Source organism: Onychostoma macrolepis, chromosome 01 (genome assembly GCF_012432095.1).
Source record: "Onychostoma macrolepis isolate SWU-2019 chromosome 01, ASM1243209v1, whole genome shotgun sequence".
NCBI lineage: Eukaryota > Metazoa > Chordata > Actinopteri > Cypriniformes > Cyprinidae > Onychostoma > Onychostoma macrolepis.
This window is the reverse complement of record NC_081155.1, coordinates 3,058,286-3,082,842: the sequence shown is the minus strand read 5'-3', so window position 1 is coordinate 3,082,842 and position 24,557 is coordinate 3,058,286. Positions and strand designations below refer to the sequence as shown.

The following is a 24,557-nucleotide window of genomic DNA, read 5'->3' as shown; positions in this document are numbered from 1 at the left end:
TGTTATTTGTTTTTGTGTCTGTGTTTTAATGAGCTTGAAATAAGCTTTTCCTCGTCCCCTCATCTTATGAAAAATTACCATGGTTTTTCATTACAGTAACCATAACAAATTTACTATTGTTTTACTACAATAACCAAGTTTTAACCATGATGTTTGTAGTGAGCAGTTTTTTATAATAACACATGGTTAATTTTCAATGCTAGACGCTTTAAAGTTATCACAGTTTGGGGAGAAATTTGTAAAAATCAATCAATATCTGAATGTATGCATGTAATATCATAATATTTGATAATATCTCTGCTCTGTGCTGGTTTAATGTTGAAATGAAACAAACACTCCTAACACATCTATATATGAAATAAATATTTCTGAATATTCTACAAAATATTATTTAATCTTTCTTTAAGTCAGTTCTAGGTAGATCAGCTCTTGTTCAGTCGTACGTATCATTTTGAGGATAAATCAGTGTGTGTTCATTATAAATGCGTCTTTAATAATCATGATGTGTTTGTGTTCAGATGTTGATCATGAAAGCGCAGGTGGATGTGATCTGCTGTAAATCAGTAGGAACTGATCTGTCCATGCTGGATATTGAGGATTTCATCACAGAAATCTGTCGGCTGAAGAAAGAGGTGGCGTCACTGGAGGCAAAGCTGAGAGAAAGAGGAGACAAACTGAACAGAGAGGTTTCAACAGCTCTTCATTTCTTCCTTCAACTCAAACAAACCAAAGTTGCGTTACCTTCTCACTTATGCACATCTCAAATTAAGCCAGCAGCAAAATATGCTAACTAATCACCAATATAAACACTAGATACAGGCGATTTCTTCATTAGATTTTTTTCTATCACATTCAACAACAGTGTTACGCTAGCTGTCACTGTTTCTAGATTGTTTTTTCAGGCAAAGATGATTACAGAGACATACAGGAGTTGTACATTATTAGAAATGCGCAAGTCTGTTATTATTAGTGTGCAAATAAACAGACTGTGTATGTGCGCTCTCTGATAGATTTACGAGCACATTTCAGTATGGGCGCATGTCTGGCAAGTGTTTTATAATGAACACTCGCTGAAGAAGCATGTTTTTATAGGAGTTTGCAATGGTCAGTGGTGTTTTCATACATGTATGGCCCTGGACCACAAAACCAGTCATATTGGAAAATCATATTCGGGTTAATTTTTCGAAATTGAGATTTATACATCATCTGAAAGCTGAATAAATAAGCTTTCCATTGATGTATGGATGTATGTAAGATGTATGTATGTTGTTAGGACAATATTTGGCAGAGATACAACTATTTGAAAATCTGGAATCTGAGGGTGCAAAAAAATCAAAATATTGAGAAAATCATGAAGTTCTTAGCAATGCATATTACTAATCAAAAATTACGTTTTGATATATTTACAGTAGGAAATTTACAAAATATCTTCATGTAATATGAGCTTTACTTAATGTCCTAATGATTTTTGGCATAAAAGAAAAATCAATAATTTTGACCCATACAATGTATTTTTGGTTATTGCTACAAATATACCCCAGCGACTTAAGACTGATTTTGTGGTCCAGGGTCACATATGGGCATCAACACTCACTCTGACAGAGGAATTGTTCACTAGTGATGTCGAGCCACCTTAAGATCACCACATTTGACAAATTCAGATTGTTTTTATTTACTTTTTTAATTTGTATTTTGCTCTGCTTAATAATTCTGAATGGATCCGTATTCGTATAGATGGTTTGAACCTATGTCACATTTTGGTCAGTTACCAGGATGTGCGGCTATTGTGGCGATACTCTGATGTAAACAGCAGCATGGATTGCATGGTTAATGTACTAATGAAGATGTTGTTCTGCTACTTTATGCTGTGTAAATCATGGAAAAAATGTGTGGAAGCTACTAAATCATATAGAGAAGGACTTCGTAAGCAGGAAAGGGCGTTATATTTTAACAGACTAAAGTTAATACAGGGGCAGGGCTCAACGCTAAGCAGCGATAGTGTTTCCTTGGTTACTGCTGGTTACACAAAGCTGCACTATGCTTATTAACACTGCTTTATAATGCATTATACAGAGGCTAGATGAAAAGAAAATGCTCCTACCCCTAATTCATTATATAGGAGTCTCTTCCAATATTTCGTGCATCGTGAAAAGTCGTGATCTGCCTGCTACAATATTTTTCATTTTATGTCCGTCTTCAGCGTTTACTGGGCTCTGTTAACTGCCTTTTACAGACTAAATAGAGTAATAACGTAATATTTCCAAACAAATGACATTTTGGAGCATGAATGCAGTGCAGTGAATGTACGAGTTGCACCAGGCCATAGGGCAGTCCATATCGTCGAGCCGTGGAATAGGTGGTAAATATCCGTACGATCTGCCTCCTTTGTCGCGGACTGACGACCCAACAGTTCTTCCCTCTATTTCTTATCCCGACATAGTCAATTACTTTTGTGTCTTCGTCAAGCCCATGCACGAGTTCCATTTGGTTCAATGGCATTGTTTATGGCTGACTTCTGAGATTGATGACGTAACATGAAAACACTCTGTAGAGTCAGGCTAAAGCCCTATTCGGACGGGACTAGTTTTACAGGGGGTCGTTAGAGAAATGTGTTTTTCACAGACGTACTTGGTGATTTTAACCCGGTCCGAATCTGACATGTCTGTGTTTTTCTCACACAACCGCTGTAATAATTCCAGAGCAAATTACCTACTGTTTTTCAGCAAACTCAGTGGTCCTCTGAGAAAACTAATCCCGTCCGAATGCGATGTCTGTGATTGCCGGTGAGATTTTTTTTTCACAACGCGTTTCCTTGTGTGTTTTGGCCAGCGTGAATTACCGTAGACGCTCTTACCGCGCTCATATTTGATATATTTGCCTCCCGGCAAGGAAAAAATAAGTAAATAAATTAAAAACAATAATAAAATCAAAAGTCAGATCACGTAAACCATTCAGACTGGCTATTGTAATATCTGCGTCAGGTAAAATTACTCCGTTCATTTCTGCACTCAATTACAAAAATTAAACACCGGTTTACTACAAATAAATAATTAAAGTAAAACTAAAGCAACCACACATTAACATGGTTTTGCTATACTAGCCATACACCATGGTATTTGTAGTAAAACTGTTATACTAATGGTAATCAATCCGAATGACACGCAATGCACGCATACAGAGCGCGTGACCTCTGAAACGCCGAGATGTACAAAACAGACCCTCTCACCTCTGTAATAAACACGGAGATGTTAGGCCCGTCCAAATTGGTACATGACAATCGCAGACGTCAGGTGATAAGAATCGAAACTCAAACGTAGTTTAGAAAACTAGTCCCGTCCGAATAGGGTTTAAGGCAGGGATCTCCAACCCTGCTCCTGGAGAGCTACCGTCCTGCAGATTTCAGCTCTAACACACCTGTCTGTAATTAACAAGTAGCCTTGAACACCTTGATTAGCTGGTTCAGGTGTGTTTGATTGGGGTTGGAGCTGAAATCTGAAGGATGATAGCTCTCCAGGAGCAGGATTGGAGACCCCTGGGTTAAGGCAACTGGTATAGTGGTCTGTTTGCTTCTCTGTGTAGTCCTGTTGGTATTGCAGCTTGAATTGTAATTAGTTTAGTTTTAGTTTATTTATTTATAAAGCACATTTAAAACAACAGGTGTTGCAACCAAAGTGCTGTACATCAAATATAAAACAAGGTAAAAACATACCCAATCAAGACAAACAAAGGGACAAATAAAATTGTACACCCTCAAACAGAATTAAAACATACAGAATAAAAATGGGTTTTCAAAGCAGATTTAAACAAAGAAAGAGAAGGAGTAGATCTAATGTGGAGGGGAAGACTGTTCCAAAGCCTAGGTGCTGCCACAGCAAAAGCCCGGTCGCCTTTCGTTTTAAAATGTGAACGAGGAACCGAAAGAAGAAATTGACTAGATGACCGAAGAGATCTAGAGGTGGAGTGAGGAGATTACAGATATACTGAGGAGCATAACCATGTAAAGCCTTAAAAACAAAAAGCAAAATCTTAAAATCAACACGAAACTGAACCGGGAGCCAGTGTAGAGAGGCGAGAAACGGGGTAATGTGCTCATGTTTTCTGGTGCCAGTCAATAATCTGGCTGCCGCATTTTGGACCAATTGCAGTCGGTTCAAAGATGATTTAGGCAGACCCAGATAAAGTGAGTTACAGTAATCTAACCTTGACGTTATAAACGCATGAATTACAGTTTGCAGGTCCTTCATAGAAAGCATTTTCTTGATTCTAGCAATTGATCTTAACTGAAAGAAACTGCTTTTCACAACAGTACTAATCTGCTTATCAAAAGACAACACAGGATCAAAGACAACACCAAGGTTTTTAACACGATCACGTACATTTGATGACAGAGGGCCAAGCTGCTTGACAATGCCAGTGGACACAGCTGTTGGACCAAACACCATTATTTCAGTTTTATCATTATTTAACTGTAAAAAATTTAAGTCCATCCAGATTTTAATGTCCTGAAGACATGCAAACAGGGTTGACATAGAACAGTTATTGTTTTTAATAGGAAAATAAAGTTGAGTATCATCGGCATAGAGATGATATGATAATTTATGTTTCTGAAAAATATAACCAAGTGGAAGCATATATAAGGAGAAAAGAAGAGGACCCAGAATAGAGCCCTGTGGAACACCGTAGGACATTTTAGCCTGAGATGAGAAATAGTTTCCCAGATTCACTGAAAAATATCTGTCCTTAAGGTAGGAAGCAAACCAGCTCAGTACAGATCCCTGAAAACCAACTATTTGATCAAGTCTTTGAAGAAGGATGTCATGATCTATTGTATCAAATGCTGCATTTAAATCAAGCATGATTAAGATACAGCAAGAACCAGAGTCAAGGGAAAGTAAAATATCATTAGTAACCTTCACCAGGGCAGATTCAGTACTATGAAGCACTCAGCAGCAACAAAACAAAGTTATCTGGAGCCAGAGAAAAGAAGTCCATGTGACGGGTTACAAACTGCAACCTTGTCCCTCCCCCTTTGCTCTGAGACAGTGCTGGCTTTATGCTGCTTCCTCCTGAGTGCAGCCAATCAGTGGAGACGAGTTGAATGGGTAACAAACCAGCAACAGGTGTATCCAATCACCTCCACGACAGTGACAGCAGTAGACATGAAAAAAAGAAAAGAACAACAACAAAAGAAAGCATACCACAAAACACAGAACAATCAAATAAAATGCGTCTCAGGACGTAACACATACAAGATCACATTTCAAGGTTTAATAACAACCTTCTGTATTCAAATTTGTTAAACCTTGAAATGTGATCTTGTATGCACAACAAAGAAAGTTATTGAAATTTGTTAATGTCTGTCACTGAATTTTTTTTTACATTTAATATGACCTTAGAATTAAGAAGCGTAAGACAGTAAAACTTCTTAAAGCAGTAAAAACAAATAAAAATAATAATAAAATAAATGGTGTTCTGTTCAAGGACGTTCAACATGGGTTTGTTCAGGTTACCTACCGTTTTTTTTGCAAAAAAAAACAGCATATCTACATTTTGAGGCACTTTGAGCATTCACAATATCCCCTGCCGTAGAAAAAACACGTTCACTGGGAACAGACATTGCTGGAATTGTTTGGTAAGCCTTAGAAAGAGAGGAAAGAAGTGTTTGAGCGTTTTCTTTCCACCATTTCAGTGGACAGCTAGTGAGGGGAATTGAAGTGTCCTTTTTGTACATGTCAATCTCTACTTCTATCTTACATTTGGACTGAGTGACTGTTGATTTAGCAAAAGTTGCACCAAGGAGATCTTCCAGTGCTGTCTTTTTGCTAGGTGGTGGCTGTTCTTGCTCAACTCTCTGTGTTGTCTCTCTCTTCTCTGCTGCATCAGTGGCATCTCCATCACTGGCACCTCCCTCCCTCTTTTCTGCTTGCTCCACAGTGCCAGCCTTAAAAAAAATATTAAAACAAACTATTAAGAACTGGGGAGGTATAGTGTAGTTGCAGTTACACACTTCTACCAACATGTGAACTTTGCAACAAGGGGAAATAACACACTGGACTTTGTTTACACAACAGTTAAGAGCGCATACAAAGCTGAACCCCGCCCCCACCTCGGGTACTCAGACCACATCTCTGTTATGCTAATCCCAGCATACAGACCACTTCTGAAACTGGCCAAACCGGTTCACAAACAGATCAAGGTATGGCCAGACAATGCCACCTCAGCACTGCAGGACTGCTTCCAGGACACAGACTGGAACATGTTTAAAGAGGCGGCCACCTACAACAACCACACAGACCTGCAGGAGTACACTGAAACTGTGACTGCTTACATCCAAAAGTGCACTGATGATGTGACAGTCACCAAGACCATCACCACACGCCAACCAGAAGCCATGGATGACAGCAGAGGTTCGTGGGCTGCTAAAGACCAGAGATGAAGCTTTCAGATCAGGAGATAAAGCAGCCCTCAAAACAGCAAGAGCCAATCTGTCCCGCAGCATCAAAAATGCAAAACGGTCATATGCTCAAAAAATCAACAATCACTTCACAGACAGCAGTGACACACGGAGCCTGTGGCAAGCTATTCAGACCATCACAGACTACAAGCCCCCGCCACAGGCCTGTGATGACGACACATCCCTCCCAGATACACTCAACCACTTTTACTCACGGTTTGAAATGCTGAATGACACACCTGCACAAAAACTGCCCACACCTCCCAATGACCAGGCGCTGTGTCTGTCTCCAGCCGACGTAAGGAAGTCCCTATCTAGGATCAACCCACGCAAGGCTGCGGGGCCCGACAACATACCTGGCCGTGTACTGAAAGACTGTGCTGCACAGCTGACAGATGTCCTAACAGATATCTTCAACACCTCGCTGAGCCAGGCAGTCGTCCCCACATGTCTCAAATCCACAACAATCATACCGGTACCAAAGAAATCACCTGTGTCCTGTCTAAATGACTACCGTCCCATAGCACTGACTCAATCATAATGAAGTGCTTTGAGAGGTTAGTCATGCACAACATCAAAACCAGCCTCCCAACACACTCGACCGCTCCAGTTTGCATACCGTCCGAACCGCTCTACGGACGATGCAATTTCCTCCACTCTCCACCTGGCTCTTACCCACCTAGAAAATAAAGACTCTACGTTAGAATGCTGTTCATTGACTTCAGCTCAGCATTCAACACAATAATCCCACAACAGCTCATAAATAAACTCAACCTGCTGGGCCTTAACAATTCCCTCTGCAATTGGATCCTGGACTTTCTAACCGGAAGACCTCAGTCAGTCCGTGTCGGCCACAACACCTCGAGCACTACCACACTGAACACAGGTGCCCCACAAGGCTGTGTGCTCAGCCCGCTGCTCTTCACGCTGCTGACCCACGACTGCACTGCCAAGTCCAGCTCCAACCACATCATCAAGTTCGCTGATGACACAACAGTGGTAGGCCTCATCAGCAACAACGATGAAACGCACTACAGAGAGGAAGTGGCACAGCTGGCTGAATGGTGTGGCACTAACAACCTGTCCCTCAATGTGAGTAAGACAAAGGAGGTTGTGATGGACTTCAGGAGAAACTCCGTGATCACCCCCACTGACCATCGACAGCTCGCCTGTGGAGAGAGTCAGCAGCACTAAATTCCTGGGGGTGCACATCACAGAGGATCTCACCTGGTCCACCAACACCATGTCACTCTCCAAGAAGGCACAACAGCGCCTACACTTCCTTCGCCGGCTGCAAAGAGCAAGTCTCCCTCCACCCATCCTCACCACTTTCTACAGGGGCACCATTGAGAGTGTGCTGACCAGCTGCATCACTGTCTGGTACGGGAACTGTACTGCAGCAGACCGCAAGACCCTACAACGGACAGTGAACACCGCTGCAAGGATCATCGGTGCCCCTCTCCCCTCCATCCTGGATATTTTCCTCACACGATGCTCCAGCAAAGCCAATAGTATCGTGAAGGACTCCACACATCCCTCCCACAGTCTCTTCCAGCTCCTACCATCAGGAAGACGGTACCGGAGCATCAGAGCCCGCTCTGCCAGACTGCTCAACAGCTTTTTCCCCCAGGCTGTGAGAGCCCTGAACTCAAATCACCCCGCCTCTCTGAACCCCATACAAACCCCTACCTCCTGTAACATGTAACGTGCAATTCAAGTGTGCTACACACAGGTGAGTGGGCCTGTACAAACCACCTGTAGTAGCACACTCTCCTCCTCTATGCGCACTAGTCACTTTTCACACACACTGCTGTGTGTACACAAATCCCACAAAAAGAACTCCGTAATATATGTATGTTTACATGCTCATGCACTACAAATCATCCTGCACTGTTCCCCAGCCAGCTGCTTGAACTCAATGTTTCTCCTTGCACATGTACAGTACTTATCTGAAGCATTCGTATGGTTTGTATTTTTTAGTTTGTATAGGTACTTTTTTATAGATAGTATATTTATATTTATAGTCAAAATCTATCAGTAGGATAGTTGTGTATAGGTTTATATTGTCTTACTCCATTGTTGTATGCCTGTATTTATGTAGCACCGTGGTCCTGTGAGGCACGACATTTCGTTCCACTGTATGCCCCCGCATGTAGCGGAATGACAATAAAGCTCAACTTGACTTGACTTGACAAGCACGCACACACACACACATCACAAAGTACACAAACATGCAAATGCATATACACAGATTCTCAAATAATTAGTAATGCAGACAGACATACCTGCTGTAACTGGTTTGACATCAACCACTGGAAAACCTCTTCGCGTTTTTCAGGGAGTAGGTGGGGCAACGATTGAAATTTGGGGTCCAGTGCAGTACTCTCTAGCAGATAATCCTGTACTTCTGTGTATCTGCCTGAGAGGTTTTGCAGGATGGCTGCTTTCATGTTAGCTATAGTTGTGGAGTCTTTCTCATCCAGTGTCATGCTCTGCTCGATCATGGATTTCAAGGGCACAATGAGTGACAGGGTGGCGCTCTTTTCATCAGACAGGACAGTTGTGGCTTTTTTTAGAGGCTTAAGAAGGTTTACTATTTGTTCTGCATCAGTGATGTCGTTGCTATCCAGAGTATCAAGTTGATGGGCATTTTTGTGCACCTCTGTGCTCAAAAGAGCTGCCGTTATAGCCCCTTGTTGCTCGAGATAGCGTTCCAGCATATGCATGGAGCTGTTCCATCGGGTTACCACATCCATGATAAGCTTATGTGATGTGATCTCAAGCATCTTTTGCTTTTCCGTGAGCACAGCTGTTGTTGGGGCACTGCGGTGAAAGAAAGCCACGACTTTTCTCATGCAACCAAGCAAGCGACTGACTCAAGAAACATTTAAACCTGCTTGTGACGCAAGATTCAATGTGTGCGAGAAACACTTAATATGCGGTGACAAACCTCCATGTTGCGTGCGTTGTCAGTAACAACAGCAGTAGTATGAGGTGCCCTTTCAAGCTCCCACTCTTGTATAGCCACTATTAAAACTTTAACGGCTATGTTAGTTCCAGTGTGTGACTCAAAAAGCAGGCGAGTCTGTAGCACAAAACTTTTAATTTCCCACCCTGTGGTAATAACTTTGACAAGCCCGTGAAGTCCACCCGTCAGTTGTTATTGCCGCATTCTCTGCTTTTTTCAGACCGTCGACCACCTTTGCTTTAGCTTCGCAGTACAGGACTGGAACTACCTCTTGAAGTGCGGGCGTGATGGAATATGGTACCTTGGCTCCAGTACCCTAACCCAATTCGCGAAATCCAACATGTCTTTTGCAATAAAAACTCAGATGCACCTGGTTATTTCTTGAGCTTTTGCACTTGACTGAGACCATGTTGCAGCAAAACTGTGTTGTATAGATGTTTGGCCTTCTTTCACCCTTTTAGTCGCAGGAGTTTGCAGAACTTTGTTGTTGTGATGCAGTTTTAAATGGCACATCATATTCGAAGTGTTTGACGTTGTGTTTGGCATCATTGTTTGACAGTGTTTACAAACAGTTTGTGTTTTGTCTAACTTTTTTTACCGTCGTCCTGTCGCGTGACCGGAAAACCAAAATGCTGCCAGACGTCGGACTTATAAGACGACGGGGCATCTTCAATTTCAGCCAAACTCATGTTGCCCTTCTAATGTTCAGTTTAAGCGATTTCTGCAACTGCGATGAAAACACACGCAACGCTGTTGCAGAGTAGGTCACGTCGGCAGCTCAACCAATAGGATTAGACTGTTGTCATATCGTAAAATTATCGCCACCACTCTACGATACATAACGTAACATTTTTGCGTCGCGAAATATCGTACTGCGATATATCGTTACACCCCTACTTTTAATGCTCTAGAAGAAAATTCTCTATAGAAAATATAGGTCTTCCAGCCAGTTCTATCAAACTTTTACAATTAATCCAGAACGCGGCAGCAAGATTAATTTTTAATGAGCCAAAAAGAATGCGAGTCACACCTCTGTTTATCAATTTGCACTGGCTACCAATAGCTGCTCGCATAAAATTCAAGGCATTAATGTTTGCCTACAAAACCACCTCTGGCTCTGCACCCCTTTACCTAAATTCATTACTTCAGACTTATGTGACCTCTAGAAGCTTATGTTCTGCAAGTGAACGTCACTTTATTGTTCATCACAAAGAGGCACAAAATCACTTTCATACTTTTACATTAAATGTTCCCTCCTGGTGGAATGACTTGCCAAACTCAATCTCAGCAGCCATCTTCAAGAATCGGCTAAAAACACATCTCTTCCATCTTTATTTAACCCTCTAACTCTAGCACTCTCTATTCTAATTCTATTCTTAAAAAAAAAAAAAAAAAAACTTACTCTTTTGTTGATTTTGATTGCTTCCATTGTCCTCATTTGTAAGTCGCTTTGGATAAAAGCGTCTGCTAAATGACTAAATGTAAATGTATAGTGCTCTAAACCAGTGGTTCCCAACCACGTTCCTGTAGGTCCCCCAACACTGCATGTTTTCCATGTCTCCTTAATCAAACACACCTGATTCAGATCATCAGCTCATTAATGGAGCCTGCAAGCTCTGAAGTGGGTGTGTCAGATATAATGAGACATACAAAACGTGCAGTGCTGGGGTACCTCATGGACCGGTCTGAAAACCACTGCTCTAACCAAATGTGACATTTATTGTTTTCCTCAAAGTTTTTGCTGTTGCTCTGTATAAATTGTGAATTATGAAAAGTAAAAAAAAAAAATATACAGTGGGGCAAAAAAGTATTTAGTCAGCCACCAATTGTGCAAGTTCTCCCACTTAAAAAGATGAGAGAGGCCTGTAATTTTCATCATAGGTATACCTCAACTATGAGAGACAAAATGAGAAAAAAAAATCCAGAAAATCACATTGTAGGATTTTTAAAGAATTTATTAGCAAATTATGGTGGAAAATAAGTATTTGGTCAATAACAAAATTTCATCTCAATACTTTGTTATATACCCTTTGTTGGCAATGACAGAGGTCAAACGTTTTCTGTAAGTCTTCACACACTGTTGCTGGTATTTTGGCCCATTCCTCCATGCAGATCTCCTCTACAGCAGTAATGTTTTGGGGCTGTCGCTGGGCAACACGGACTGTCAACTCCCTCCAAAGATTTTAGATGGGGTTGAGATTGGAGACTGGCTAGGCCACTCCAGGACCTTGAAATACTTCTTACGAAGCCACTCCTTCGTTGCCCGGGCGGTGTGTTTGGGATCATTGTCATGCTGAAAGACCCAGCCACGTTTCATCTTCAATGCCCTTGCTGATGGAAGGAGGTTTTCACTCAAAATCTCACGATACATGGCCCCATTCATTCTTTCGTTTACACAGATCAGTCGTCCTGGTCCCTTTGCAGAAAAACAGCCCCAAAGCATGATTTACATTTTCTTTCTCCTCCAAACACGACAAATTGAGTTTTTAGCAAAAAGTTCTATTTTGGTTTCATCTGACCATATGACATTCTCCCAATCCTCTTCTGGATCATCCAAATGCTCTCTAGCAAACTTCAGACGGGCCAGACATGTACTGGCTTAAGCAGGGGGACACGTCTGGCACTCCAGGATTTGAGTCCCTGGCGGCGCAGTGTGTTACTGATGGTAGCCTTTGTTACTTTGGTCTCAGCTCTCTGCAGGTCATTCACTAGGTCCCCCGTGTGGTTCTGGGATTTTTGCTCACAGTTCTTGTGATCATTTTGACCCCGCGGGGTGAGATCTTGCATGGAGCCCCAGATCGAGGGAGATTATCAGTGGTCTTGTATGTCTTCCATTTTCTAATAATTGCTCCCACAGTTGATTTCTTCACACCAAGCTGCTTATCTATTGCAGATTCAGTCTTCCCAGCCTGGTGCAGGTCTACAACTTTGTTTCTGGTGTCCTTTGACAGCTCTTTGGTCTTGGCCATGGTGGAGTTTGGAGTTGGACTGTTTGAGGTTGTGGACAGGTGTCTTTTATACTGATAACGAGTTCAAACAGATGCCATTAATACAGGTAACGAGTGGAGGACAGAGGAGCCTCTTAAAGAAGAAGTTACAGGTCTGTGAGAGCCAGAAATCTTGCTTGTTTGTAGGTGACCAAATACTTATTTTACCGAGGAATTTACCAATTAATTCTTTAAAAATCCTACAATGTGATTTTCTGGATTTTTTTTTCTCATTTTGTCTCTCATAGTTGAGGTATACCTATGATGAAAATTACAGGCCTCTCTCATCTTTTTAAGTGGGAGAACTTGCACAATTGGTGGCTGACTAAATACTTTTTTGCCCCACTGTATATATATATCTTTAAAAAAAAGCTTGCAGAAAATAGATTTTATGGGAATCATCCTCAGTCTTGAACTTGGTAAATCATAACGGGATGTATTCTAACACTTTTGAATGCGGTGCCCTAGAAAACTTTCCACCAGCCGCCACTGACTAGAGATAACTGCTGAGGAATGAGGCTGATATCAACAGGTTGTTTTTCATTAGTGTTTATCTGTGATGTGTTTGTCAGGATCTGGAGAAGGTTTCAGTGCATGTGACTGATGGGACAGAAGCTCAGGATCATGAATCCACTGATCAAATCTCTGACTGTAACGCTGGAGAACAGCAGATGCTGCAGACGCCGCTGAAGATGTGCTCCGTCAAACTGGTGGACTGCAGGAACCTGATCGAGAGCAGAGCAGAAGAAACCACCGCAGAGGAACAACAACACAGTCATGAGGAAGATCATGATAATGTAAACAATCATTTTGAGTTTAAATCAGTATCTGTTCATTATGAATGCATTCCTTAATAATCATGATGTGTTTGTGTTCAGATGTTCATCATGAAAGCGCAGGTGGATGTGATCTGCTGTAAATCACTAGGAACTAATCTGTCCATGCTGGATATTGAGGATTTCATCACAGAAATCTGTCGGCTGAAGAAAGAGGTGGCGTCACTGAAGGCAAAGCTGAGAGAAAGAGGAAACAAACTGAACAGAGAGGTTTGTGCAGATCGCACTGCATTTCATCCTTCAGCTCAACCAAACCAAAGTTTTGTTACCTTCTCACTTCTTATGCACACCTCAAATTAAGCCAGCAGCAAAATATGCTAACTAATCACCAATATAAGCACTAGAGACAGGGATGGTTTCTTCATTAGATTTTTTTCTATCACATCCAACAACAGTGCTACGCTAGCTGTCACTGTTCTAGATCGTTTGTTCTGCCTCTGGATTTATAGTCCAATCAGCGTCAAGTCACGTTCTGTGGAGTACCGCCCCTTTTTGGGCGAATTCACTCTGGCCGAGAATCGCCCCGAGTGTTCTCATAGGCTTCCATAAAAAATTTTTTTTTTTAGTTTCAGGCACTGCAATTCAATCTCTATGAGTTCCGGGAGGGCTACCACTAATGTGCTTTCGTCATCATATGTAAACTTAACTTGACTCCCCTTGTTTTGTGTGAACCCTTGGTATTTCTAACTGACTCGATCCTAATGATCTGAGTGGTCTGTTAAATCAGTAAATCAAGGTGATTTTTGTCTGCCAGTCTTCTTACTGACTTTTACAGGAGCAACATCATCAATAACATTCTTAACTTTTGAGTTAAAGGAATCAAGAAGATCAACAGAGTTTGCAGAAATGCTTGGTGTTAAAGATATAGCCTCCATAAATAGCACACTAGAGTTTTCGTTAATGCATCCCTTTCTGACAGAGACGGATCTAGATTCAGTGGTAACAGAGATCAATATATCAAAGAAAATACAGAAGTGATCAGATAGTGCTTCATCCTTAATAACAATGGATGAAATGTTTAGACCTCTACTGATGAGTAAATCTAGAGTGTGTCCACAGTTGTGTGTGGGTCCATGCACATGCTGAATCAGGTCAAAAGTGTTTAAAACTGTTATAATTTCTTTTGTAGTTTTGATTTCTGCATTTTCTATGTGAAGATTAAAATCCCCTGCAATAGCAAAACAGTCAAACGCTGAGGAAATCATTTATAACAGTTCTGTGAACTCAGGCTGTCTGTCAACAAAGGCTGGAGAGTATTTTGGAGGCCTGTAAATAATGATAAACAGAATGTGTGGAGCACCTTTCAGTACAATACCTAGATATTCAAAAGACAAGTACTGACCAAATGACACTTGCTTGCACTGATGTACATCTTTAAATAGAGCAGTAATGTTTTAAAAGTTTTAAAAGTATTTCAGGCGAGAATGTTGTTGTTTCAAACTCAAATCTGCAGTTTATTTATAAAGACAGCGCCAATTTGAAAATCTGCTTTGGTGATTTCGGAGACATCAGCTCCACGCGATCAGCGGGCGCTCAGATCGTATGTTTATTGTCTTCAAGTTTCATCAGTTAAAATTTCTCTATCTCCGTTATGCGTTTTATTCAACGATAACTTGGATACCTTTGTCCATATTAGGGATTTCCTGGAGTGTCATCAGTAGTATTACTTCTGCTATAGATATGTGGAGTTTCTTCACAAGGGCACCCTCCGGCTTCCAGTATGAATTAAAAAGTAATTACATTACATTTGTAACCTACTCAGTAATGCTTACAACACCCTATTTTGGGTAAAAATAGGAAAGATAATTATTTTCTCTAAAGAAAAAGGATTCCCTGAATTATTGTCATTGATATCGTTATTGCAATAAATACCATAAATATTGTGATTAAGCCCATATCGCCATCCCTAGAAGCTGCTAAATCATATAGAGAAGGACTTAAGCAGGAAAGGGCGTTATATTTTGACAAACTAAACTTAATACAGGGCTCAACACTAAGCAGCGATAGTGTTTCTTTGGTTACTGCTGTACACTACGCTTATTAACACTGCTATGGATTATACAGAGACTAGATTAAAAGAAAATGCCATATCTGTACGAAATGCCTCCTTTGTCGTGGACTGATGACCCGACAATTTTTCCTTCTATTTCTAATCCCGACATAGTGAATTACTTTAGTTTATTTGTTTTTCGCCAAGCCCATGCACAAGTTCCATTCAGTTCAGTGGCATTGTTTACATTCAGTGCCACCACAATGGCCGACCATGGCCGATTGATGACATGCCATGAAAACACTCTATACCAGAGGTGCCCAAACTCGGTCCTGGAGGGCCAGTGTCCTGCAGAGTTTAGCTCCTACCCCAATCAGACACACCTGAACCAGCTAATCAAACTCTTACTAGGCATACTAAACTTCTAGGTAAGTGTGTTGAGGCAAGTTGGATCTAAACTCTGCAGGACACTGGCCCTCCGGGACTGAGTTTGGGCACTCCTGCTCTATAGAGTCAGGCTAAGGCAGGGATCTTCCATCCCATCTCCTGGAGAGCTACCATCCTGCAGATTTCAGTTCCAACCCTGCTCCAACACACCTGTCTGTAATTAACAAGTAGCCTTGAACACCTTGATTAGCTGGTTCAGGTCTGTTTGATTGGGGTTGGAGCTGAACTCTGTAGGACGATAGCTCTCCATGAGCAGGATTGGAGACCCCTGGGTTAAGGCAACTGGTATAGTGGTCTGTTGGCTTCTCTGTGTAGTCCTGTTGGTATTGCAGCTTGACTTGTAGTTATAGAAAATGCTCTAAACTAGTGGTTCCAAACCACGTTCTTGGAGGCCCCCCAACACTGCATGTTTTCCATGTCTCCTTAATCAAACATACCTGATTCAGATCATCAGCTCATTAGTAGAGACTCCAAGACAGGGGTGTCAAACTCAGTTCCTTGTGGGGCGCAGCCCTGCAGAGTTTTGTTCCACCCTGCTCCAACACGCATACCATGTAGTTTTTAAATAAGCCTGAAGGAGTTGATTAGTTGGATCAGGTGTGTTTAATTATGGTTTAATCTAAGGCTACATCAACACGAAGCCAGAGCTTTCCCTATCCGATCTTTTTTTTATCCTCGTCTCAAGAAATATCTGCGTACACATGGAACCGACACAAAACGATGTAGTATACATGTATGTGTCGCTGTAATTCTGTCACAGAGATACACTAAAAACGGAGAAGAAGACACTCTGGGTTTCAAAAAATAGCGGTTTCACTCTCCTAAAATGCCGGATCCGTCTGGACGAAACGGCAATACGATAAAAAGTTTTGCATATACAGCTAAACGCGTCTCTGTGTGGACGGGGCCTAAGCGTTTAGCTGTAGTCCTTCCCTGCGTCCCAATGTGCCTACTTGTACTACATCCTAAAAGTATGTACTTTTTTCGCGAAGAAAAAGTAGATGCTTTTGAGCGTGTAGCAGAAAAGTATGGACGTTTTTGGAAAACACTACTACGTCATAAAATTGCGTCTGGTGACATAATTGCGTTCATTTTACATCTGCTGTCAATTATTCAGATAGAAAATATTCTTACATGACATTTTTGCCATTGCATAAAAAATACACATCGACATTTCTTTTCCATTACTCGCAAGTTTATTTATCCTTACCGTTCCCTACACTGCTCATTATTTGTTCTACAAATGCTTACCAGTTTATTCGCGAGACAAGAAAGAGCGCGTCGGCACAGATCTGCCGTTCACAAGCATAATGTCCGGAGAGCGGTGCTGATGTTTTTCCACAATGCTGTATGTATGCAATACATCACAAACAGCTGCATTACGCTTATCCATTTTCATATTAAAATGTTACATTGAACATGCTTAAAATTAATTTATATATTATATTAAATATTTTCTAAATAATTTGTAATATTTAAGGAATTATTATTGTTTGCTGTTAATATCCATGAAAGAACTGAAAAAAACAAAACAAAAAAACAAACAAACAATATATTGTATTCAACCAAATGAAATAATCAAATTGAAGTCATAAAAACATTAATTTGACAAGCCGTTTTTTTTCAACAGGATCAAAGAAAAGAAGATTGAAATAATATTGAGCTAGACTCCATAATGCCTGCTCACTTTTGCCCAGGCCCGATGAAAAATACAATTCTGTAGGCCTATATAGGCTATACATTTTTTCCTCACGCGGGCGCTGCAAGTATAATTCAGGATTCCGTGAACTGCACACGGAAATATTTATTCCGTAAATAAACACAGCTGGCTTGCTCTGAAGGGGCATATTTATTTAACGTAATCGCAACCTTCGCAATTTGACTCACATTAAGCAATATCGCAATGTCGATTTTCCACATAATTATTTATTTTAAATCAAATAATGGCTATTTTATTTTATTGACAAAATATTTTAGTTTGTCTTGTATATTTTTTTCATAAGATCAGATAACATTTTAGGGTGTCATATGGTCATGTTACAACGTGCCCCTCAGCTGTTACAATGTACCCCACCTATGGAGCATGTTGTCACATTTCACTTCCAATTTTTGAGGGTAAATAAAGAAAAACGTATACACTGTATTTATGAAACAAAGCGACATATTTGTACTAGACAAGTGTGAAATTACTGTGGATAAAAAAAATTATACTCTGAACATGAAGTGGATTTACACAATTTGAGAAAGTCAAAAAGTGTTAGTTTGTGCCCTGCTCTCCCCTATCCTGCAGCCTTAACATAGATCCACATAAGGAAAAAAATCGATCGTACTCACTCAAATCCTTTTATAGCAGCGTTTCTCTTGCCCGTGAATACGGCTTTATTGGCAGCTCTCCAAGTAATTAGCTTTTCAGTGTTCATCTGACCCTGCAAAATAAGAATTTTAACTACTAGGTCTACAGTTAATACACAAAAAAGATGTATAATGCTTTATAATGTATAAACTTTTCACATTTAAATGCTGATGATGACACAGTGATATCAGGGTTGTCCGTCATGTTTGTTTAGCGAATTCACCTTACTGATCTTAACTCCTCCTCCCACGTGCAAAGAATTATGAGAAACTCAAGCCATTAGAGGTGCACGGATCCACACTTCAAAAATCGACCTGAAATAGTAGACCATCCGGGGACTTTTGGCATACTCTTTTCAGCATACTATGCTTTGGGACACACTTATTCTATTCTCACATACTATTTAGGATGGATAGTATGAACATTGGGACGCAGGCCAAGTCTTCTTCATCGTTTTTAGTGTATCTCTGTGGCAGAATTATATTGCCACATACTGGTCTGGCATGTATACTACATCGTTTTGTGTCGGTTTCATGGTTTTGTGTGTACGCCGATATTTCTTGAGACGAGGGGGGGAAAAAGATTGGATAGGGAAAGCTGTGGCTTTGTGTGGACGTAACCTAAACTGCAGGGCTGTGGCCCACCAGGAACTGAGTTTGACACCCCTGCTCCAAGACCTGAAATGGGTGTGTCAGAAAAAGTAGAGATGCAAAATGTGCAGTGTTGGGGGGCCTCCAGGAACGTGGTTGGGAACCACTGCTCTAAACCTGTGGTTCTCAAACCTGTCCTGGAGTATCCCCAGCCCTGCACATTTTGCATGTCTCCCTCATCTATCACACCCGATTCAGATCATCAGCTCATTAATGGAGCCTGCAAGCTCTGAAGTGGGTGTGTCAGATATAGGGAGACATACAAAATGTGCAGTGCTGGGGTACCTCATGGACCGGTCTGAAAACCACTGCTCTAACCAAATGTGACATTTATTGTTTTCCTCAAAGTTTTTGCTGTTGCTCTGTATAAATTGTGAATTATGAAAAATTAATATATATATATATATATATATATCTTTTAAAAAAAAGCTTGCAGAAAATATCGATTTTGTGGGAATCATCCTCAGTCTTGAACTTGGTAAATCATACCGGGATGTATTCTAAAATTTTTGAATTCTGCACCCTACTTAGAAAATTTTCCACCAGCCGCCACTGACTAGAGATAACTACTGAGCAATGAGGCTGATATCAACAGGTTGTTCTTTAATTGTATTTATCTGTGATGTGTTTGTCAGGATCTGGAGAAGGTTTCAGTGCATGTGACTGATGGGACAGAAGCTCAGGATCATGAATCCACTGATCAAACCTCTGACTGTAACGCTGGAGAACAGCAGATGCTGCAGACGCCGCTGAAGATGTGCTCCGTCAAACTGGTGGACTGCAGGAACCTGATCGAGAGCAGAGCAGAAGAAACCACCGCAGAGGAACAACAACAGAGTCACGAGGAAGAGCGAGAAGATGATTGGATTGATGATGATAAAGTTGTTGAAACTGATGATGAGAATGATGGTAATGATGGGACAGAAGCTCAGGATTCAGTCTGTATTGTCAGAGATCAGAGATCCAGAGACACACAGGACTCAGAGCTCAGCCTCACTTTACTCTGTTTTTCAGACGCTCAGGATCATGAATCCACTGATCAAACCTCTGACTGTAACGCTGGAGAACAGCAGATGCTGCAGACGCCGCTGAAGATGTGCTCCGTCAAACTGGTGGACTGCAGGAACCTGATCGAGAGCAGAGCAGAAGAAACCACCGCAGAGGAACAACAACAGAGTCATGAGGAAGAGGATGAGAATAATGGGAATGATGAAGATGATCAGAATAAGGATGATGAAGATCAGAATGATGATGTTGATGATTATGACTTTGTTCCTTCAGGTATGTTTCTTCCTTTTATGGCCAGATATACTGAATTAACAGAACTGATAATAAATTGCAAAAATATTATGTATGTACAGACCTAAATTCAAGTGGAGCAGCATTTGTTGTGAATTCTGCCAATTTGAGACACTGAGAATGACATACCATGAGCTGCACATGTAAAATATGTAGTGCTGCCAGATTGGGTGAATTTCTTCCCAGCTCGGGGAGTCAAAATTGGATTTGGTGAGTGGAAAAAATTGGTCAGTTTTGGGATCAATTTGGTGTATTTACACTTTATATGCTAATTATTTAACAAAACCCAAGTGTGCATGTACTCCATCCAATTATCAAGATGTTACTAAACGCACACATCCACTGCAGCGTCGTCTAGTTCTCAACTCCTGTCCATCATGTGCATACCAGAACAGCTGCTGAAAGGGGTTTGAATAAGCGATTAAGTGAAGGTTTTGGTGCGCTTTTGGGCTGGAAATTGTTGACCCAATCTGGCAATACTGAAAATTTCACAGTGTCGCAAATCAGACTTTGTAAATATTTAAATCACAGTTTTTGCCGTTTGATAACTGCATTAAAACACATCACAAGTTTAGTTTTATTTTGACTGATCGTCCAGCTCTAGAAGTTAAAGAAGTTAGATATTTATGCAGATTTTGTTCCTTTCAGATGATAACACTGGTTCATCTTCTGATGGAGAAACTGCCTCCACATCCAAAGAGCGATGGACAGTGACGGACTGTGGAAAGACATTCAGCAAACAGGGTCATTTAGTGAGACATAAGAAAAAACACACAGAACAGAAGGAATTCACTTGCAAGAGATGCAACATCAGCTTTCCTACCTTCAAAGAGAAGAAACGTCATTCAAAAAAGCACGAAGTGAAGAAGGAGTTTCGCTGCGAACAGTGTGGGAAGGAGTTTTTCACCTTTCCTTATAGTATGAGAGCTCACATGAAGACACACGAGGAAAAGTCTTTCCAGTGCAATGTGTGTAACAAGTTTTTCCGCAACATTAGTAATCTTTCTATTCATAAGAGGATCCACACGGGTGAAAAGCCATACAAGTGCCCTCACTGCGAGAAGAGCTTCAGCCAGAGAACGCATCTGAAGAACCATCTACTCATGCACACCAATGAGAGACCGTATCAGTGCCCTCACTGCGAGAAAAGCTACAACCTCAGATCAGATCTAAAGAAACATGTACTCAAGCACAGCAATGAGACGCCGCAAAACAATTTACTCAAGCACAGCAATGAGAGCCCGAATCAGTGCCCTCACTGCGAGAAGAGCTTCAGTCTCAGATCGGCTCTGGAAAAACATCTGCTCACGCACAGCAATGAGAGGCCATACCAGTGCAGTGAATGTGGAAAAACCTATAAAAACTCAACTTCTCTAAAGGCACACCAAAAAATACACTCTGAGAAACCATATCAGTGTTCACACTGTGAGAAACGTTTCCATCATTCGACTCACCGGAAAACCCATGAGAGGATTCACACCGGAGAGAAACCGTATCTGTGCTCCGACTGCGGGAAGAGCTTTGCTAGTTCATTTTCGTACAGGATTCATCAGAGAGTTCACACAGGAGAAAGACCGTATCCCTGTAGTGATTGCGGGAAGAGTTTTTATAAGCCAAGTGACTTGAAAATACACAGGAGGACTCATACAGGAGAAAAACCTTTTAAATGCTCACATTGTGACAAGACTTTTCCTCGAGCAAGTGCCAAGAATGTCCATGAACGACATCACACAGGAGAAAAACCTTACCGTTGCTCCATCTGCGGCGAGAGATTCGCTTTTATATGGGTTTTTCAGACCCACAAGAAGAAACATGCTGCTCCAGGATCATCATAGCTTCATCATTAGCCAGTAAATAGTTTTATGTTGTGTGAAAGGAAAGGGGAAAAAAAATATTTTATGGTTGTAAAAAAAAAAAAAAAAATCATAGCTTTATCATTAATCAGTAATTAGTTTTAGGTTGTATTAAAAAAACAAACAAAAAAAACACCTTGTGGTGTTACCGCAATATTATTTTAAGGTTGTAAAAAAAATAATAATAATTGTAATTGTGTAATTTAATTGCGGTGTAATACAATTAAAAATGCAAGTTTTTGTTACTGTTTGTTTCGGGTAGCTTCTTCTTGTAGACTATAAACACTAAAACAGTAATATTGTGAATTATTATTCCAGCGCAAAATCACTTTTTTCTATTTTAAAACACATGACCCTACAGAAATCATTCTAATATGCTGATGTGCTGCTAAAGAAATCTCTTATCACAGTTGAAAATGCTTGTGTTGCTTAATGAAGTGTGGAAACTGACATTCAGTGTTCAGGATTCACGAAAAGGGCATAGAATGGCATTTCTTTCATATACAAAAGAAAACGCTCTCTGTAACAACTTTATAGCTAAAAAATTCGACCAGGGTTATGCGTGTGAAAAGCATTATATATATATATATATATATATATATATATATATATATATATATATATATATATACACAGTCATGGCCAAAAATATCGGCACCCTTGGTAAATATGATCAAAGAAGGCTGTGTAAATTAATCTGCATTGTTAATCCTTTTGATCATTTATTTAAAAGATTCACCAAAAATCTAACCTTTCATTGGATAATAAGAATTTAAAATGGGGGGAAATATCATTATGAAATAAATGTTTTTCTCAAATACACGTTGGACACAATTATTGGCACCCCTAGAAATTCTTATGAGTAAAGTATATTCACAATTTTGAGCACTCCAGGGTGATTATGAACATGAAATTATCCAGCCATGGCTTCCTGTTTCACAGAAATATAAATAGGAGGAAAACAAAGCTCAAATTCCTTAATCATCCATCACAATGAGAAAACCAAAGAATATATTTCTGATGTGCAGCAAAAGATAATTGAGCTTCACAAATTAGTGAAGTGGCTTTAAGAAAAGAGCTAGAGCAGTGAAAATTCCCATCTCCACCATCAGGGCAATAATTAAGAATTTCCAATCAAATGTTACAAAATGGACAAAGAGGAATAATATAGGCTATAGTCTGACGCGTTGCATGTCTGCTGTAACCGTAGCCTGCTCTTTTCAGTTTCAATCCACTGTAAGCGCTAGCTGCATTTGAGTCTCTTTAACTCGTCTTTAGAATCATTCTAAATATTCGTCTTTAGAATCATTTATAAATTTGTTGTTTACAAAGAGAACTTTCAGTGTCACATGATCCCTGCTGCTCAAGAAACGTTTACTATTTATTATTATCAATGTTAGAGTTTTTTTGCTGCATAACTTTTTTTATGGAAACAATGACACCACTCAAACATTTGTGGTAAGATTTAAAAAAGAGAGAGAAATTAATTTTATTCGTCATACATTAAATTGATAAAGTGAGTGAAGGCATTTAAAAATGTTACAAAAGATTTCTATTTAATAACTGCTTTAGTAAATTTAATAAATATATTTGATAAATGCTGTCCATTGAACTTTCTATTTATCATAGAATGCCGAAAAATAAAATGTATCACCATTTCCAAACAAAATATTGGGCAGCCCAACTGTTTTCAACATTGATAATAATCAGAAATGTTCCTTGAGCATCAAATCAAATTGTAATGATTTCTAAAAGATCATGTGACACTGAAAACTGGAGTAACGATGCAGAAAAATCTGCTTTGCATCACAGGAATAAATAATCAACACAGGAGAAAAACCTTTCTGCTGCTCCATCTGCGGCGAGAGATTCACTTTTAAATGGGGGTTTAAGACGCACCAGAAGAAACACGCTGCTCGAAAATCATCATAGCTTTATCATGTAATTTTTTTTTTAGGTTGTGTAAAAAACCACCACATAGTGCTACGAGAACATTGTTTTATGGTTGTAAAAAATAAACCCTAAAACAAGAATGTCTCCAGAACATTATTTACTGGGTAGAAATTAATTATTTGGATGAAAAATTCACTGTAATGTGCAGGCCAGTGTCTGATATTGGATTTTTTAACTGAGCTGGATGATTATGACATCACTGAATCAACAGTGAACTGACTTTAACTAAAAATTGACTGTTTACGGTCCTCTTTTTAGAGCTGCTTTACAGCAGAGTTTATTTTTTTTGCATTATTGAAACATTATTTTGTTTAACACTGTAAAGCTGCTTTGAAAAAATGTGAATTGTATAAAGTGCAACATAAAATAAAGTGTGCATTTATACCTGTTCTTCCTTTTTCTGATTTCTCTGCTATTAGTCACTACGACACTGATGTTCTAAGCCAGATCATTATTTTGTCTGTACCTGTCAGCATTGCTCCTGCAGTGTAAAAGGCAACTACTTACCTTGTTCAGTCTCATCCAGTCTGTTTGTCTGATGCTTTGTCTTTTTACCAGTTCTGTGTTCACCAAGATGATCAGTGACCAGCAGACTTCCTTTTTTGATGTTTGCTCTAGGGATGATGCTGAATATTTAGTATATGCCGATAACGAGACCCAATCCGATGCTTGTATTATTTACCTGCTTGATGCAAACTTCAAGTACATTAAATCTCATAAAATCAAAACAAGGTATATGGGGATGTGCAAAGAATTTCACAGCGTTC

The 24,557-nt window shown here is 40.1% G+C and overlaps 1 protein-coding gene across 3 annotated transcripts in view; it reads left to right on the top strand.

Annotated features, from left to right (window-relative positions):
* The window catches only part of LOC131542850 (zinc finger protein ZFP2-like), a 44,661-nt gene extending 22,242 nt beyond the window's left edge, over nucleotides 1–22,419 (top strand). Inside the window, exons 3-8 of one of the 3 annotated variants that reach the window (XM_058779909.1) lie at nucleotides 519–731; nucleotides 12,982–13,206; nucleotides 13,288–13,455; nucleotides 19,321–19,594; nucleotides 19,700–19,966; nucleotides 20,633–22,419. In XM_058779909.1, coding sequence (XP_058635892.1) covers nucleotides 519–731; nucleotides 12,982–13,206; nucleotides 13,288–13,455; nucleotides 19,321–19,594; nucleotides 19,700–19,966; nucleotides 20,633–21,819 — 2,334 coding nt within the window. In that variant the 3' untranslated portion in view covers nucleotides 21,820–22,419. Of the gene's footprint in view, nucleotides 1–518; nucleotides 732–12,981; nucleotides 13,207–13,287; nucleotides 13,456–19,320; nucleotides 19,967–20,632 lie in introns of all 3 variants that reach the window. The other 2 variants (XM_058779896.1, XM_058779901.1) reach the window with 2 other exon arrangements.
* The last annotated feature ends 2,138 nt before the right edge of the window (nucleotides 22,420–24,557 follow it).